The sequence below is a fragment of the Porites lutea genome, chromosome 9, assembly GCF_958299795.1.
Source record: "Porites lutea chromosome 9, jaPorLute2.1, whole genome shotgun sequence".
Classification (NCBI taxonomy): Eukaryota; Metazoa; Cnidaria; class Anthozoa; order Scleractinia; family Poritidae; genus Porites; species Porites lutea.
The window spans coordinates 29621181-29639073 of NC_133209.1; the positions used below are offsets into that span (position 1 = coordinate 29621181).

Below are 17893 nucleotides of genomic sequence, written 5' to 3' on the forward strand. Positions count from 1 at the left end.
CCACTCAGATAGCCAAACAGAACACAGGATTCTCCTTATCTTACCGCTAGCGAAGTTTGCTTTATAATATCCTTAGACAATACCCCTATTGTCGTCATTATCATTATCATTGTTATCATCATCATTATTAGGAGCAGCAACAGCATCGGCAGCAGGATCAACATCAGTATTATCATTATCATCATCATCTTCATCGTTGGCATCATCATCATCATCATCATCGTCATCATCATTATCATTATCATTATTCCGGGATCATTTCCACAGAAGAAAACCCCTCAGGTTGTTTAAGAAATTCGTAGGCTTTTATTCTATTTTAATGCTTTCCCCCATTCCCTACCACGGGAATCACCTTTGCCCGTACCACGAACACTTTTCGAACTTTTCTTTTGATACTTTTCATCCTTCTCCGTTCCTCTCTCTCTTTCAACCCTCTGGGTTGCCACATCTATATTTGTAACTGCTCCTGTCGCTTTTGTCTCTGGCCCAGCCCCAATTTGATGTATGGTTCAAACACTGAAGTCCCACAAACGTTTTTGCCGTCATTTTCACGAATATTCACCGGATGGCCATTCAACCTTTCGTGTTAATCAAACCCACAGGTCCTGGTGCCTTTCAATGCACGGAACTTTTCTTAGATTTTGAACTATCGTTTCTATGGTGATAGATTAGTCGGAATCAATTGAGGTTTATAGGTAACTGAACACCTACGGTACCCCTCCCCTAAAAGTCAAGATTAAGAAAACTTTATTCAAATACATATATGCACATAAACATGATACATGATACATAATAGGCTGATTTAGCAACGGAACGGGAACGTCAGTTGACGTCGGCGCGCGCAAATTAAACAGCTGGCTTGTCCAATGGCAGAGCGGCAAATTGGGCACCGGAAGTCGTGTTTAGTCCTTTTCCCGCGCTTTCCCGTCGTCAACTGACGTTCCCGTCCTGTTGCTAAATCGGCCTATTTCAAAACGTGGACCGCGAGGTTATCCCCATAAAAGGTCCCCTAACTGAACTTTAAAAAAAATAAAAAATTATAAAAAACGCGCGTAAAAATATTTAGTGCAGGTACAAAATGGTATAGTAAGAATTATATTAAAAATGAAATATATACAATTAAAATATGACCTACTGTGTCAATAAATCTTCATCAATCTTTTAAGCCTTTTTTAAATTTGTTAACGTTAATTTCGTCGGTAAAAAGATGGTTTGGCAAACTGTTCCAGTCTTTGACGATTCTCACAAAGAAGGAGTACTTAAATTAGTTATTTTAAGCTATTTTAGTTCGTATTTGTTATGGGTGGTTGGCTCTAGTGTTTTTAGTTCTACAAAACTCGAAATAGTCATTAAAGTCTATAGACTATTTAGACCAAACACTGTCTTGTAAAATTCCATTACAGATAGGTATTCTCTTCGATGCTGAAGTGTCAGTTCCAGTTTAGCAATATACATCGTTCTTCATATAACATCTCGCGTAGTTTTTGACCGAGAGCGATTCTCAATGCTCATTGTTGTTCTTTTTCGATTGCCAACTTATCTTCACTGAATAGGGCGACCATAATACCGGGCATGCGTATTCTAGGATTGCTCTAACCAAGGACTTTTTGAGCATAGAGAAACTTTCACCGTTGTTGTTATGTTAGAGGGTGGTAACCCTAATGCTAGGCATCATGGGAAGGGGCTTGAGAGAGCGACGTTCTGTCATGGCGTTGAGTTGAGTTACCGTCTTGTTACTGTTAGAGCTCTCACGGAAACATGGTACCAGGAGTGTGAACAAACGCTGATTATTCTGCTGCTATCGATCTGCTATCGATCTGACTTTTTGTGATCTTTTTTGTCTGTGAGTGTGGAATCTCGTCGATCGCTCAAACATACTGCCTGAGATCTTCGAGCTAAAACCCTGCAAAACCACGAGTTAAACATGTCGGAAGAAGGAGCCGAAGCTGCGGCCCCAGCTTAAGATCAAAATCAAGGTTTCTTTACGGCTAATATTGGGCGCGATCCATTCAACCAAAATTTCCGGAAATTTCGGTCCAAAACTCAATGGATCGGTTCGGTCCAACCGGAAAAGTTTCGAAAAAACGGGTCCACCTTTTGAGGTGGACCACTTTTCCCGGTCGGACCGGTTGGAATTTTGGTTGAATGGATCGCGCCCATCATGAACTTCGAGCGACCCAGGTTCGATTCCCGCCAGGAGAATCGGCTAGAAGCATTGGAAGCCCTCAAAAAGAAATGTGGTTACATCTTCAAAGGAAGTCTTGTGAATATTTCGAATGAAAGAAACTGTATTTTGGTTCAAGATTGCCTTGGCCCTGAAGGTCCAAAGATATACGACAGCCTGGACTGGTTTGAAGGTGAAGATGGAAACGACTATGATCTGATGTGGACTAAGCTGGAGCGAGCGGTAAGTCCAGACTGTAACGAAATTGTTGCTTCTGAGAAATTTAAAGAACGAGTGCAAAAACCTGGAGAGTCAATAACTGCTTTCGTCACTGATGTGCTGCTGTTAGTGAACGACTTTAATTATGTAGACGAAGATAGACAAGTGAGAGATCAGTTTGTTTATGGTGTCTCTGATGAAGAACTAAAGAAAAGATTTCTAGAAAAAGGAAACACTCTCACAAGAGTTGAAGCTGTTACAATTGGCAAGGCTTATGAAAGTACAAAGATTGAAGTCCAAGAGTGCAGTGCAAACCGAACACCTGCAAAAGAGAGTATAGAAGCTGTTTGTAAAGATAAGCCCAAGAAAGTCCTCATGTGTAATTACTGTGCAAACAAAAAGGGAGCTCATAGCTTTTCAGACAAGAAACTCTGCCCCGCCTGGGGAGCAGTCTGCAGAAAATGCAAGGCCAAAAATCACTTACAAGACTCAAAGGAGTGTAAACGTTTACAAAAAGGAAAACAGGAGAAACACTCAGATCCAAAACAATCAAAATCATCCTCAAAGCCGTTTGTACTGAGAGTAAAAGAAGATGGTGAGGATTACTATTATGAAGTTCTTGACAAAATCTGTGTGCTTAATCAAAACTGTGATCACAAGAAAGCTTTTACAAACCTACTGCTGTCGAAGAAAAGAATTCCTGTTAGCTTTCAGATAGACTCTGGTTCAACATGTAGCATTCTCCCTGTGAATGTGTGCAAAGACATCAGTGGAGATTATGATCTCTTTGACCTTTACACTGTAGTCAAGCCTGTTCTGTCTCTCTATGATGAAGAAACCAAAATTCAGACCCTGGGAACCAGAAAAATCTTTGTGCTATATCCTGCAACCAGTGAAGAAAGGATAATTCAGTTTAGAATTGTTGACAGAGACCTAACACCTCTGCTCGGTCTAAATGACTCGAAACAGTCAAACTCATTGAACTCTTGCGAGAGAATATTGCTTTAGTAGGGCCAGCTAACCCAAGTGTCCTTGTAACTGCCAGTGAAGTGACAACACCACTCATCTTGGAGGCCATTCCGACTAACTACCCTCAAGTTTTTGATGACAGTATAGGAAAGTTTGAGGGCGAACTACATCTTCACTCAAGTAATGAGGTCACTCCTCACAAAACAGCTAAGTAAAAGACCTCCAACAGCAAGGTATAATTGAGAAAGTGACTGAGCCTACCGAATGGGTAAGTGCTCCTACAATTGTAAACAAACCTTCTGCTAAGAATGGAATTAGACTCTGCATAGACAGCAGACCAATGAACACGGCACTCAAACGATCTGAGTACCCAATCCCAACTGTCGATCTTCTGCTTACAGACATTAGCAATGCTAAAGTATTCTCTCTAGCTGATATCAAGACTGCTTTTTGGCATGTACCATTAGATGCAGAAAGCTCCTTGCTGACAGCCTTTAATACCCCTCTTGGACAGATGAAATGGAAAAGAAATGCCTTTTGGCATCAGTGTAGCACCTGAAGAATTTCAAAGAAGAATTGATGAGAATCTAGAAGGAATAGGAGGTGTAAAAGCCATAGCTGATGACATATTGATCTGGGGCGATGGAGAAAACATTGAAGAAGCAACAGCTAGCCATGACAAGAGATTGGTTGCCTTGTTGGAGTGATGCCATCAGAAGAATATTAAACTTGATATATAAGGACAAGTTCCGGCTGAGGAAGACTGAGTTGTTCTACATCGGTGTGGTCCTTACAGACAAAGGAGTTAAACCTGACCCCAAGTAACAAGAATGTATTCAGTCAATGCCTGCCCCAACCAACAAAGATGAAGTCGGAAGACTACTCGGTGTTGTTACCTACCTCTCTAGATTTTCAGAAGACTTGTCAACCAAGTCAGAACCGATACGAGCTCTGCTGAGAACAACACTGCGTTTATCTGAGAAGGAAATGAACAGAAAGCTTTTGATGAAATTAAGACCCTCATTCTGAATGCACCACTGGTAAGATACTTCAATGTGGCTGAACAAGTTGAAGTCCAAGTGGACGCATCATCAAGTGGTTTAGGAGCCTGCCTCATGCAAGGCGGCCAACCTATACAGTATGCATCGAGAGCATTAACAGACACTGAAAAACGCTACAGCCAAATCGAGAAAGAGATGCTTAGCATTGTATTTGGGCTCAGTAGATTTCATACCTACACTTATGGTAGGAAAGTGACAGTCTATAACGACCACAAACCCCTTGCTGCCGTATTGAGGAAACCTGTTGAAGATAACCTTGCTAGACTTCAGCGAATGCTATGTAGAATCATGGGATATGATGTCCAATTTAAATATGTAAAAGGCAAAGACCTCTTTATTGCTGATGCCCTGAGCAGATCTCAACCGACTAACCAGCACCGAAGTAAGATCGAACAAGAGATTGAAACGACAAGACTTGTTAATGAAGAACAAAGCTTAACAAGCAACTTCGCTGAAATTGCAGAAGCCACTGCAAAGGACGCTGTCTTACAGTCTGTCATCGACCACATATCAATGGGCTCTAAACCAAGCAAACGAAACGTTCCTGTTGAAATCTTACCGTATTGGAACATTAAGGATGAACTGTCCTTTAGCGATGGAATCGTTTACAGGAGTGATCGCATCGTAGTCCCAGCAACACTCCGAAAGACTCTGATTATTAAATTACACCAAGCACATATGGGCACCGGGTCGACCCTTAGGGGTGCTAGAACTTCATCATGGTGGCCGGGAATGAACAATCAGTTGAAACAGTTCATTGCTACATGTGAAGTCTGCAAAGCTTTCCAGACTAAGAACCAAAAAGAAACACTAATCAGTCATGAAATTCCCAACAGACCCTGGTCAAAAGTTGGATCTGATATTTTTGAATGGAACAAAGAACACTATCTTGTTCTAGTTTACTATTACAGTTACTGAATTGAATTTGACTTGATGAAAAACCAAACTGCATGTGAAACCATTAATCTAATGCAAAAACAATTTGCGAGATGGGGAATTCCTGATGAGATCGTCACAGACTGTGGTAAGAACTACGACTCAGTCGAGTTGTCGCAATTCTGCCAACGAAAGAAGATTAAACATACCAAATCTTCACCAGATCACCGCCAAAGTAATGGAAAAGCTGAATCTGCTGTGAAGATTGTCAAAACTTTGGTGAGGAAAGCTGAGAAAACAAAATTGAGTCCGTACGAAGCATTACTTGACCAGCACAACACGCCTACTGCTGGCATGACAACATCTCCCGCACAAAGACTCCTAAGCCGTCGAACAAGAACTGAAGTACCCATGAAAGCGACATTACTGACACCTGAGATTGCAGAGACAGTGTGAGCAGAGAAAACTAAAAAACACCAGAAATCTCAAGCCTATTATCACCGCAATGCTAAAGACCTAAATGAATTAAAGCCTGGAGATACCGTAAGAGTCAAGCCTGAAGGTCTGTTGAAAGGACAAGAGTGGAAGAAAGGAACTGTCTCACAGAACTGTGGATACCGTTCATACGATGTTGATGTGGATGGCAAACTGCTCAGAAGAAACCGTGTAGATCTTAAGGAAGATCAGCAAGCCAAAGTTACGGAACCCACCTCGAAATATGCAGAACAGAAACCGACAGCCGAAGACCTACCTGTAGCTGTTGTTGAAAACAAACGAAAAAAAAGTCAAGCCACTAAAAGACACTGCAAATGCTGCAGAACCTGCTAATTGCACTAACATGGACCTTATTACTGTAAAACGTACACGTTCGGGACGCTTAGTGAAAATGCCGCAAAGATACTCTAGTTAAACGTAAAATTGTAGATTTTACTGGGGGGAAGGTGTTAGAGGGTGGTAACCCTAATGCTAGGCATCATGGGAAGGGGCTTGAGAGAGCGACGTTCTGTCATGGTGTTGAGTTGAGTTACTGTCTTGTTACTGTTAGAGCTCTCACCGAAACATGCTACTAACCTACGCTTTAGGAGGCCCATCACTTTGTTTGCTTTATTTACAATTGAGTCCACGTGGTTTGACCAGGATAAGTCTCTTGACACATAAACACCCATGTCCTTGCCTGAGTTAACTGATTTTAATTCTGTGTTCGACAGCCGTGATAAGGATGTTTACTATATATATTTGGTATGTCATCTACGTAGACTAAGAACAAGGTGGGCCCCAGGATTTTTCCCTGGGGAATTAACACTTACTTCTCACTTAGGGCTCTCCCAAAATTGCCAATGAGTCAGGCGTTATTTCAGAGTTACCGTAAAATTTCAAAAATAAGCCCCGGGGTTTATATTTTTCAAAGGCCCCTTCTGATGGACTTATTTTTGGAGAGGCTTATATTAGGGGTTTATCTACGGAGGGAAACTTAATTTGTGCTTCAAAATCGATTGGGCTGGCCTTATAGTTGGAAGTGAATTTACCGTTTTTGCTTTGTTTTACTTTGTATTTGAGAGAAATTTTCCAAGTACAAGCCCCCGGTGGGCTTATATTTGGATTGGCGATTTAACGGAGGGTTTTTTGTGTTACTGGTTTGGGGGGGCTTATATTTGGAGGGGCTTATTTTCGGAATTTTACGGTACTTGTGGCCTGCATACCTCAATGGCGGGATTGTTTCAGTAGCTCCCGATCTTCACGCAGCTTCACCGCCAAAAAAACTACAGCACTCGCCCGCTAACCCCGCCATATACGTATGCTAAGATATCATACTAGTTGAAGTTGTTTAGTATATGTGCGTACTTTTTTCATTTGTTTGCTGACAAACTTAGTTTTTAAGCGTATTTAGTTCTATTGCACGTGAATGATGATCTCCTCCTTGCAGTTTACGAATAAACTTTTTTTGAATTTCTGAATTAGGCAGGGCCTACACGAGTCCGCCTCTTTGATTTTTTTGAAAGAATTCATACATATTTGTTTACAGGGAAATTACATTTACCGTTAAGCCTTTCTACGGTGGTGACTTTTTTCGACTACATCAAGGCGATCTGGGGATCGTTCTCTTGTGAAAGGAAGTTTCTGTGCGCACAGTTTAAATAATTTAGCTTTAGAAGACTCGTGTGAAATTATATAGTGGTAGACTTCGCTGGTACCGGCGTGAAGAAATCCAGACGTGATGCAGGGAGTCAGTACGTGGAAAGCCGTTCACATGTCGAAGTAGATTAATTATACATAAACATTATTAAATTTTCTTGTATTGATTTTCACGAAAAGAGAGAAATGCATAAGTCTTAGATCTTAGCTTAATTGTGACAATGAGGGATATTTTCTAAAAAGTTGTTGACTAGGTATGAGAATCGCCAACGTTGTCGAGTGATGCGGAGGTGAAAGGGAAAAACAAAATGAACAATGTAGTTTCTTTACCCACTCGCTGTAACAAGTGTTCGTGTTTTCCAGATAAAATTCATGCTGGGAAATTAAAATTGTTCAGTTTGTTAGCTGAAAGAGAGGCACAGAGGCAGCGGGATAAACCGAAATACCCAGAAAATAACTTCTCAGAGGTGGACCCGTCAGAGGAAGGGCAAAATCAACCCACAAAGTGTCATGGCTTTGCAGAGATAAAAAACCGCTGGTGCTTAGCGGGCCTAACTAATACTTTCACCACCAGCCTTCAACTCCGGCTTCAGCTGCGTATAAAATTCTTGTAGTCTCAAGAAATCACTTAAGTTGTTACGAGATAGATGCCATATTGTGCTTTAACGTCTCTCAAAACGACAAAGGAACAAACTGTCCTCTTTGAGTTGCATCGTCATATCAACCGAGAGAAAATGTCCATCTAACACTATCGTTACTAATTAAGTGATTTGTATGGGTGGAGGCCTGTACTTAATATTTTGCAAATTCGTAATTTTCTACTAAATTTCAATAGATGCCATTGCAATCGGCAGAAGAGTCTAGGACAGCTAGGGATAAATGCGCTCATCAGATTGCGGTGACGTACTAAGCAAAGAAAAATGTTTATTATATGAATCTTATTTACGACTGAATGTTAATATGTCCAGCTACATACTGTAAATAGGTCAGGCAACTTGTAACCTTAAAACAAACATAAAGCTAGTTCACAATTTAATACTGAAAGATAATAGTCAAGATAAGTTCTCTCTCAGTTTTGATTTACAACCGCCACATCCACCAAACGAGAAACTCTAAATTGAACATTGATTATAAAATTTCAAATATTTTCTCAGTACGGACTATCACTTCACAGGGATTCGTGTGAATCAAAAGATTAATTAAAAGCTCGTTTAGCTTGGGAATGTTTCTAGCTGCGAAGGTAAAACACAGCTTGTTTCGGCAATGCAAGCTAATGATATGTAGTTATTGCTTACTGGATAATTATTATATGGTTCGTAATACGAAGCAATAGTTTGCCCAAAACAGTTTGTTTTTCGACAGCTGTGGAAGCAGGAATTCGTTTCTCATGGCAACCATGTTAACTTCGCTTGCCCAGCTGGAAGAAAGGGGTTACATGCAGAGTAATGGAAATCCACACATTATCATTTTCTGGATGAGTCAAGGTTGATACGTAATTTGCTTTGCAGGAAAATAAGATGCTGTTGTCGTTAATGCTTTCTCTCTTCCTCCTTTTTAGCAGCAGCTTTGCTGAGACAAAAGGTAAGCTTTGTTGGTCTTCCCTCTGAAAAAATTATGACTCTAGTTTCAGAGATTTTTAGCATATAGGTGAATATTAGTAAATAACTTTAAAATCATAATTATCTCTCAACAGACACCTCTTAGAGAAAGACACTTAAAGACCTATAGACCTATAGTTAGCCCTTAATTGTGTCGTTCTTCATGTCGTTTTCTCTGACTCGGTACGAAAGGGGATACCTCCATAACGACGGATGTTTCCAATAGTGTTGGCCTCAGCGGGGTTCGTTTCAGAAAGAGTTCATTCAAGTGATTTAAGACTCGCTTGCAAAGTATTTTTATATAAAAAGACACACAATTTTAGTGAAATGTTTTAAGGAATTCAAGAGTAACTCGAAATTAAAGGACCGGTTGGCTAGGTCAGGCAATCGCTGGCTCCAATTTTAGATTTGACCGAAAATCAACTGATATAGACGACAGTCAAATGAAAGTATAAAAGAAAGGAATAGAAATGCAGTTAAGTCAAAAAGAAAACAGAGAAAATTTTATTGTGTTATTGTTTTCTTATCTTTATGCTATACACACAAAATATACATATAAATTTTTTTAAAAATATGATCGTGAGGCAAGGGAGTCCGCCAAGGAAGCCATTACGGCTTGGAATAGGAAATTATGTTACCTAATTAATAATTACAATACTAACATCGGCAATTTAACTCTTAGTACCCACAATTTGTTTGGAACATAGGAAACAATTCTTAAATGGATAAAAATAGAAAAGACCGAACGTGTAAGTGCAAAAACGAGAGAGAAAAAGTGAGAAAAAATAATGCAAGAATAAACGGGGAAAAAAGCGAAAGAAGCGAAAAACTGCACACAAGCATTAGGAGAGCTATAGTGTCCTTATACCAAGAAAATACGACTTAAGTTTAGAATTGAACAAAGCAGTAATTGGAGAAGATCATAGCTAAGAAACATATTGCATTCGAATAAACGTCGGCACTAGTGTCTTTTCTTAAAGTCAGTTATCTTCTTTTAAGATAGAAGTGCGATCTAGAATGATCAATGAAAAATTGTTATGTGGGCGCAATTTTGTCATTAATAAAGATTGAAAATCTTTAAACTAGAAAAGATAATCGGAAGCAAAGATAGAAAAACCATTCTCTTAAAATTTACTCGGATTTTGACGACTTCTGACTAATAAAGTGGTGGAAATAAAAAAACAAATTGAAAAATAAAATTAATCAAAGATTATAAAGAATTTTTCTCTCCTTTTGAATATTGGAAGGACCTTAGATCACGAAATAAAAGGTGTTTTCTTTTATGTTAATCCGTTAAATGTTAGAAGAAACGATTCATATACCGCAAGAGTGGCATACGCAACTTACAACCTGTCCGGCAATTTTTAGTTTGCTTTTCCGCAGCGATCGTACGAAGTCGAAAGATATACAGTCATTTCAGCCTGTTTGATACAAGTTATTTAAAAAATATATTTGAAGTTTTTCTTCTTTTAGGACTGGCCTATAATTTTTATACATGTATACATGTATAAATTATAAATTATTATTTCTACGTCGTAGTGTCGCAAGAAGATCTAGCAGCAGGTACGCACTGAGTACGCTTCTGCACTCATAATTACAGCATTTGCCTTTTTAAAATCTGATCGATGGCATCATCTCATGGCACCCAACCAGCCAACGGCAGTTTTCTGTCAAAAGCTTTTAGACGGAATCCATCCGGACATTGTGTATAGTACTGTTTTAACTTTCAGGAGGCAAAAACGTATAGCATTTAACATTTTAGTCGCTGAAGGCGACGTGAATACCGGCGCCGAATAGTCACCGAGACGAACTCGAGGTGACTATTCGCCGATATTCACGTCGCCTGAGACATCTAATTGTTTTGGTGTAATTACATTGAAGATTATTTGAGAAAATAAAATAAAAAAAGAGACATATTTTTGAAAGATTTTGGGGCTTTAAGATGTCGCTCGAGGTCGGCTCTGATCGACAAAAAGCTGGTTTTCTTATGATAGCTGCCTTCGGTTTTCCTCACGGAAACGAAACTTTTGCCAGACATTTATTCAATTCATCGACTTCCATGTTTTCTATTTCATTTGTGAACTCTTGCTGCTGTTGAAACCATGTAGAACAAAATATTTCGCAAAAGTTACTAAAAGTTGCCGACACAAACAAAAAATGTAAACAAACATACCAGTTTTCAGTACAGTCAACTCCCTTTGTAGCGGACACTGTAGGGACCTTAAGTTAGTGTCCTCTGTAGCGAGAGTCCGTACTAGCGGGAGTTTATTTCAGTCAAACGTCTGCAATTTATTTTTGCCCGGAATTTATCTGCTGTCCGTATTATCGGGGTGTCCGCCAGGCGAGAGTTGACTGTAAATTGTGTTACTTGCAAAAGAGAAATTTTATCAACCTACCTTTGAATAGCTTGACTCCAAATTTGTAGCATCTTTTGTTTTTTGAGGAGCAGCATTTTCTTTAAATTGATCAATTTCCGACTCTGAAACACCAACAAATTTGGCTGCCATGTTGAAAACTGCTAGCCTTCAATGTTATAATCACCGCGCGGTGATAATAGCAGGATGAAGCGAAGCTCCTAGCCAATCATAGCGCTCAATTTTCGATAATCATCAATGTAATGATACCAAAATAGTTTAAAGCATTTTGCATTCTTTTTACACTTTTAAAGGGCCATAGGATGTAATTATTTAGCTGTAATAACAACAAAGAAAATTTGTTATGAGAAACAATGAGAGAAACAATGAGAAAATATATTTCAAATTTCACGAAATAAAATTTTACCTGCGTTTTCGCAATTCCTGTCAAATTTGAAATTTACTTTCTCGGGATCCCATAAGAAATTGTCTTTGGTGTTATTCGCACTTTCCACATTTCCCGTAATGCACCCTATTTGCCCCCCAAAATTTTGCATAAGCATTGTTTTCAACTTTTCTTGGGACGGCTGTAATACCCAGGTGAGAAATGAAAAACAAGAGTTATGCAAAAAATTAGGACGGGGGGGGGGGGGGGGGGTGGCAAATAAGGTGCATTATGGGAAATGTGGGAGTGGCGCATTACAGATAGCCTTTGAAAAGTGCAAAAAAGAATGCCATAAGGTTTAAATTATTCTGGTACAAGGTTTTTGTCCACTTTGATAAAATAAAAATTGTTCAATCTTCTGTTGAATTGCGTGTTAAACTAAATATAAACTTTTTAATGCTTTCTAGAGTATTCTTAAAGCTCTGCAGCACAATAGCAATAGGGAAACGAAGCTTTAGTTAGTACTGCTCTTTTACAAATGAGCCACATTTACTCTCATGCACGAAACACAACTAAGATGCAATAGAGAAACGCGTGAAATAAGCCACCAGCAAATTAAGTTTACCACTAAGACAATATGGAAGAAACTACCGTCGCGGTTGGAATTTTTTCGTTTAGAACGGGTCAGCCTCAGTAAACAAGACAACACGTTCCCCCTTGGCCTCAGAAGGCTGATCATTTGGCCCCCTATCCATGTTGCGGGGTCCAAAGCCTGGAGATGAGGTCCTAAGCAGGGGACTCCCTCTAATGGCCTATACGGGGAAACTCTGCCGGAAAGAGGTACCTTTGTTAAGTCACTCGTTGATCAGAAAATGTAAGGAAATCTGAAAAAATGAATGAAAAAATGAAAATGTAAGGAAATCTGTCATTTTGGTCTGTAAAAGAACCCAAAAGGGCTAATAAACCAATCTTCCTGGAACTTCAAGTAAAAGGGATGCAGTGTCATTCACTTGAAATGTTAAAGGGGTACAATTGGTCAATAGAAGGTATACGGAAGGGTTACCTTACAGGTCAAAAATGTTGGTTAAAGGGTAAGGGGCTGAACTTCGCGACGCTGCCTCCCCCTATAGAACTTTGTTGAGTCCCTCCCCCCACCACAGGGTGTAGGTCTAGTTTATTTTTTGTTCTTGTCATTGCCCCCTAGGGGTTTTTCCTTTCTAAAAGGAAGAGCAGAGCTGAACTAAAATCACATGTGTCTTTTTCACTGATTTTATTTTTTCATTCTTTTCTTATAGATTACGAAGTTAAGGTTAAAACGACAGATAAATTTGGTGCCGGCACGGATGCACCAGTGTATATTGAAGTGAAAGGCACGCGGGGGTCCCTTAATAAAAGAGAATTAGATAAAAAAAATCACAATGACTTTGAACAGGGAAGGTAAGGAAATTCTTTTGTATTTTGCCTGGAACCACTCGAGTGATCATGGCGGGATAATAATGGAAAAGCAAACATTGTTATAAATAAAAATAGTACATATAGAAATAAACAAAACGGTAACGAAAACGATTCAACTAGGCTGTGGTGCTGGAACTGACTTATGCTTTTTTACCTTGATATCACAATTTGTCAGACCGACGATTGTTTCTAACTGGCTCCTGAAGGATAAGTAGTTGTATGACTCAAATGCATTGAAATGCCTTTCTCTTGTTTCTTGCAGGTTAGATACATATACTTTCCGTGACTGGGATATCGGATATGTTACAGGGCTCACGGTTTATCTTGGAAGACGGGGCTGGGGTCCTGACTGGAATCTAGACTACGTAAGTGCCAATTTGTTTGGTGTTAGGGAAACATGGGAAGAAGAACCTATTAATACTTTGGACAATTAATTAATGATAATAATGTGAAAAGCCAAGAAGCTAAATTTTTGCTACCGTACGGTTAATTTAACACATTACTACGGAAAATAGGATCATTCTATTTAAAAGCAAGAGCCCCCCCCGGACGAGGTAAGAGGACCGTGAGTTACCGATTTACCCCCCTTTTTCCTCATATCCCTCAGAAGTATTTAAAGATCAAAGGTCTCGACACAGCTAACCCCTCAAAAATAAACTTTTAGAGAGGGAGGGAGGGAGGGGATAATAAATGGGATTGCCCATATCGACAAGCTATTGTTCTATCCTTTTAGATTCTTATTAAGATAGCTGGAGCCAAAGACGCCGTATTCAAGTACGATGGCAAGAAGATCAAAGCGGATTCACAGGTTGCGCTGACCCGTAAGTACTGTTGAAAACGATCAACGAAAGTCTGGGTCTCCTAAAGCCCCGGGGGGACACTCCCTTGTTTGGCCTATACGAGTATGTGCCGCTAAACAGGATATGGTTTGTAGGGTCTTGAGTCTTAAGAAGAGTATACGATTTGACTTAAAGGGTCTTAAACACAGTGTCTTTTACATGTGAAACCCCTATGATGTTAGTTTGAAAAATTACTCAGTTGTGCATGCAAAGTGAAACGCATGAGGATCGATCATGAAATAAAGTCTCTTGTCTTAAACAATTTTTGTCTTAAAAGGGGTCAGGGTTTGAAAGCCTTTGCTGTACATCTCTACCCAAAATACCCTTCAGTGTCCCCCCGGACGAGCAGGTCGTCATGCGATATAGGACGCTTTAATTAATTTACGTTACGTTCCCTGAAGGGGGCGGTACTGTTCGGGGGGGGGGGGGGGGGGGGGCTAAAGGGTACCTTTTTCAGGGCTCAGGTATATGTAAATGTAGGGATTATACTAGTTAAAGTATAAGTATAAGAAAGGGTAGGGAAATATGTCATTTTCAGTTTGCAAAAAGGCCCAAAAGAGCTAACATATTAATTTCATGACATTAAAAAGTCGAGAAGACTTTCTGGATTTGTAATTGATTCAGATTAACCTGAAAGGCAGTGCATTTACTGAAAATGATAACATTTTTCATTAGAAGGTAAACGAAAGGGGCTCCTTTTTCGTGAAAAATGGCATAAAAAATTAAGGTTAAGGGGTTGCATTTCCGGGCGTAACCTCCCTGTATCAAACTTTGTTGGGTATCCGCAGGCGTTACGCGGCACTTACTAGATAGCTACTGAGAAGGCTTTCACGTAGGATAAAAACGTTATCGAATTTTTTTTTTCGGGATTTTCCTATCTAAAGATTTGTTGTCTCAAAACAAAACTTACTTAGATGTTTTTGAGTTTTCCAAGCGTTGAATAGTCCAGTTTCGAGTTCGCAATGACCGCTGAATAAAAGAAGTGAAGTCACATTTTTTGCAGACTTAGTGTAGCTTCCATCTGAAGTAAATATATCCACAAATTCCAACAAGATGAAGACCCGTTTATTACTCTGTCTCTTTTTCATTTTCAAAGTTGATTTTATATATGTGGTTCAAAAATACAGTAGTAAAATTTGCTATTTTAACTTTTTTTAATCTTATGTTAAAAATTTCCTCCTGAGTTATTAGATTTTCAGCAGTTTTTCTCGTTACATGTCTTTAGCAGAGAAATATGACACCATTCGCAGTCAGAAAACATCACAAATTTGGGAAGGGAAGTTAAAGAGTAACCTGTACTAAACGTGTGATTTTTTTGTTGTTTCAGTTTCTTGCAATGATGGGAATGTAGTTAACAGTGAAGGCTATTGTGACGGTACTGTACAATATCGTACATTGTTGTAATGAAATAAAGAACTGTAATTTGATGAACTGTCCAAATGCAACTCTTACGCTCAGTTCTGCTGTCCTTATTTTTCGCTAGTTTAACGATACAGTTAGAGTGGGAAAAGCATTTATGTGGATCCCATAACTCACGGTATCAATTTGTTGAGAGCGTTACTAATATAAAATTGCTGTATGTTCAGGATTTTCAGCTACTTTTAAAAAGTATACAGTTATTAATTTCCGCAAATGTAAATCCAGACCATAACCGAAAAACATCTTTGACTTAGAAATCTGAAAAAGGCCGTAATGCAAAACTTTCCATTTTTTTGTTTGCGAGGAATTGTAAAGTTTTCAAATTCAATTGATACTGTTACAGCTTAAATGGGATATGTAGCTTGACAAGAAATCAGAAGTGAATTGAGAATTATTCATAACAAAAAAGAAACCATTTTAATTCTGCTAGGAATTTTCTCACAAAAGCAAGACCTTCAATTACAGCCTCTCATACGCTGTGAAACATATCCCCTTACAACGTGCACTCCGTTGAATCGAGTTGCTTTTAATTGGCGCGCCCCTGTAAAAACCGAAAGCAAACATTGAAAAAGATGCCATGAGAGCGTATATTTGGGCGTTGATGTACTACGCGTGTGTAACGTTTTTTATGTGTATTAGTGATGTGTGAGTAGGGCAAGGGCGTTGTATACTTTAACGGTTGGTTGTATGACCACATCGAGATAACAAACCAACGCGGTGGATTCTAAACAAAACGGCCTGTTTTTCCAATCTCTATATAAAAATGGCGGCTTTTCATGTAATGCCAGGATCAGGGGAGGGAGAAAACTACTTCCCAACATGCTCTTAAATAAAATCCAAACGATGTTCTCACCTCTTGCAAAGCGATCATCAAAGGTCTTGACAGCAGATTTGTGTACTGATCATGCGCCTTACGTCAAAAACCAAGAATCAACGGTTTTGAGAAGAAACAAATCATGGCGGTAGAAGGCGAGACTGTTTCCCACTATTTTATTTTGGTAATTCGCAATTTTTTTGATTTTATGTCGCTTTTAAGTCGGTGTCTGGTTTTCTTTTTCTTTTAAACAATTTTCCTCTGCAGAGTTTAGAATATGCAAGATATAGCATAGAGATATAGCGAAGAGTTGGAGCTATCGGTTTTTTTTTCTACAAACCTAAGGAAAGTGTAATAAGGTCGCTTTATTAATTAAATGTACTTTAAGAAAAAGAGCTTTCAGAAATAGTTGTGAATTTTTTACCAGGATCGTTTTGAATTTTAACTTTGAATTCAAGGTCAGTTGATTGATCGTGTACAACGAGGACAATTATTTTCCAAAACGAAAATTTAAATTATGTAACAGTTTGTTTCACTAGCTCGGCGTACCTCCTTTTTTCAATACGTTTGTTTTCTATTGCCGATTTGTTTACCGTGCGTTATATGTGCGACGTATGTAACGAAGATAAATGCTATATCGTGACACATCGAGCGGCAGACGTTCGCGTTGCTTGGCTTTTTTGGCTTTTAGCTTGTTTGCGTTCAGACGTATTGCGTGCCTGTTGCATCTTTGAATCAAAACAAGCCATCTCGATTACTCTATCTGGGCGACGCCCAAATAAAAAGACACCGTTATAATGACCCTCGCTACTTGTCCTGGACTTTTGAGATGTTGGGGTGGTTTAATAAATTTACCATGTATGCGTTGCCAAAAGCGATGGTACTGAACCCTTATATAACCCTTTAGAACTTAAGTTTTTTTTGGTTTCATTACTTGTTGCCTTCTTTTTTAATATAGCGCCAGTTATCGATGTAGACGAATGCCAAAATCCCAATACTTGCATCTCACCAGCAACATGTGAAAACACTGTGGGGTCGTACAAATGCCATTGCCCGACCGGTTACACTGAAAAACCTGGAACTAATAACGAGTGCCAAGGTATGGCTTTATTTTGGCTAATTATTTAATACCTTCTGGAGGATTTTTTGGCCATTAACAAAAGAAAAATCACCATTAGAACAGTGAATAATGAATGATGATAATAAGAAGAATAATAACAATAATAACTAATAATAATGATAGTAATAAATCGCATCCGAACCGCGAGGAATGTAGTGTACGTATATAGTTTTTTTTAAAATTTTTTTTTCCTTGCGGCTCACATGCGGCCAATAACTCTTGCAGTCAGTACAGAGTCTTAAATTAAGTCATGATTACAAAAGAGAACTACCCGTCTCTGATATTAAAAAGAAAACAAGTTAAAAAAGAATAAAATCTCGTATTCCTAAATTCCTAATTCCTATATAGCACTTATATAGCGCTTATAATAATTTTTATTTCAATAAACTTCTAAACTTCTGAGCTATTTAAATAATAATAATAATAATTTTTATTTTTAATTTTAATTTTAATATTGAAAAATTTTTATTGACAACAATGCTAACTG

At 38.8% G+C, this 17893-nt stretch overlaps 1 protein-coding gene across 2 annotated transcripts in view; it reads left to right on the forward strand.

Annotated features, from left to right (window-relative positions):
- Window positions 1-17893, forward strand: part of LOC140947501 (uncharacterized) — a 66682-nt gene that overhangs the window by 20331 nt on the left and 28458 nt on the right. For both annotated transcript variants that reach the window (XM_073396614.1, XM_073396615.1), the window contains exon 6: window positions 17258-17385. In XM_073396614.1, the coding sequence (XP_073252715.1) occupies window positions 17258-17385 (128 nt within the window). The remainder of the gene's footprint in view (window positions 1-17257; window positions 17386-17893) is intronic.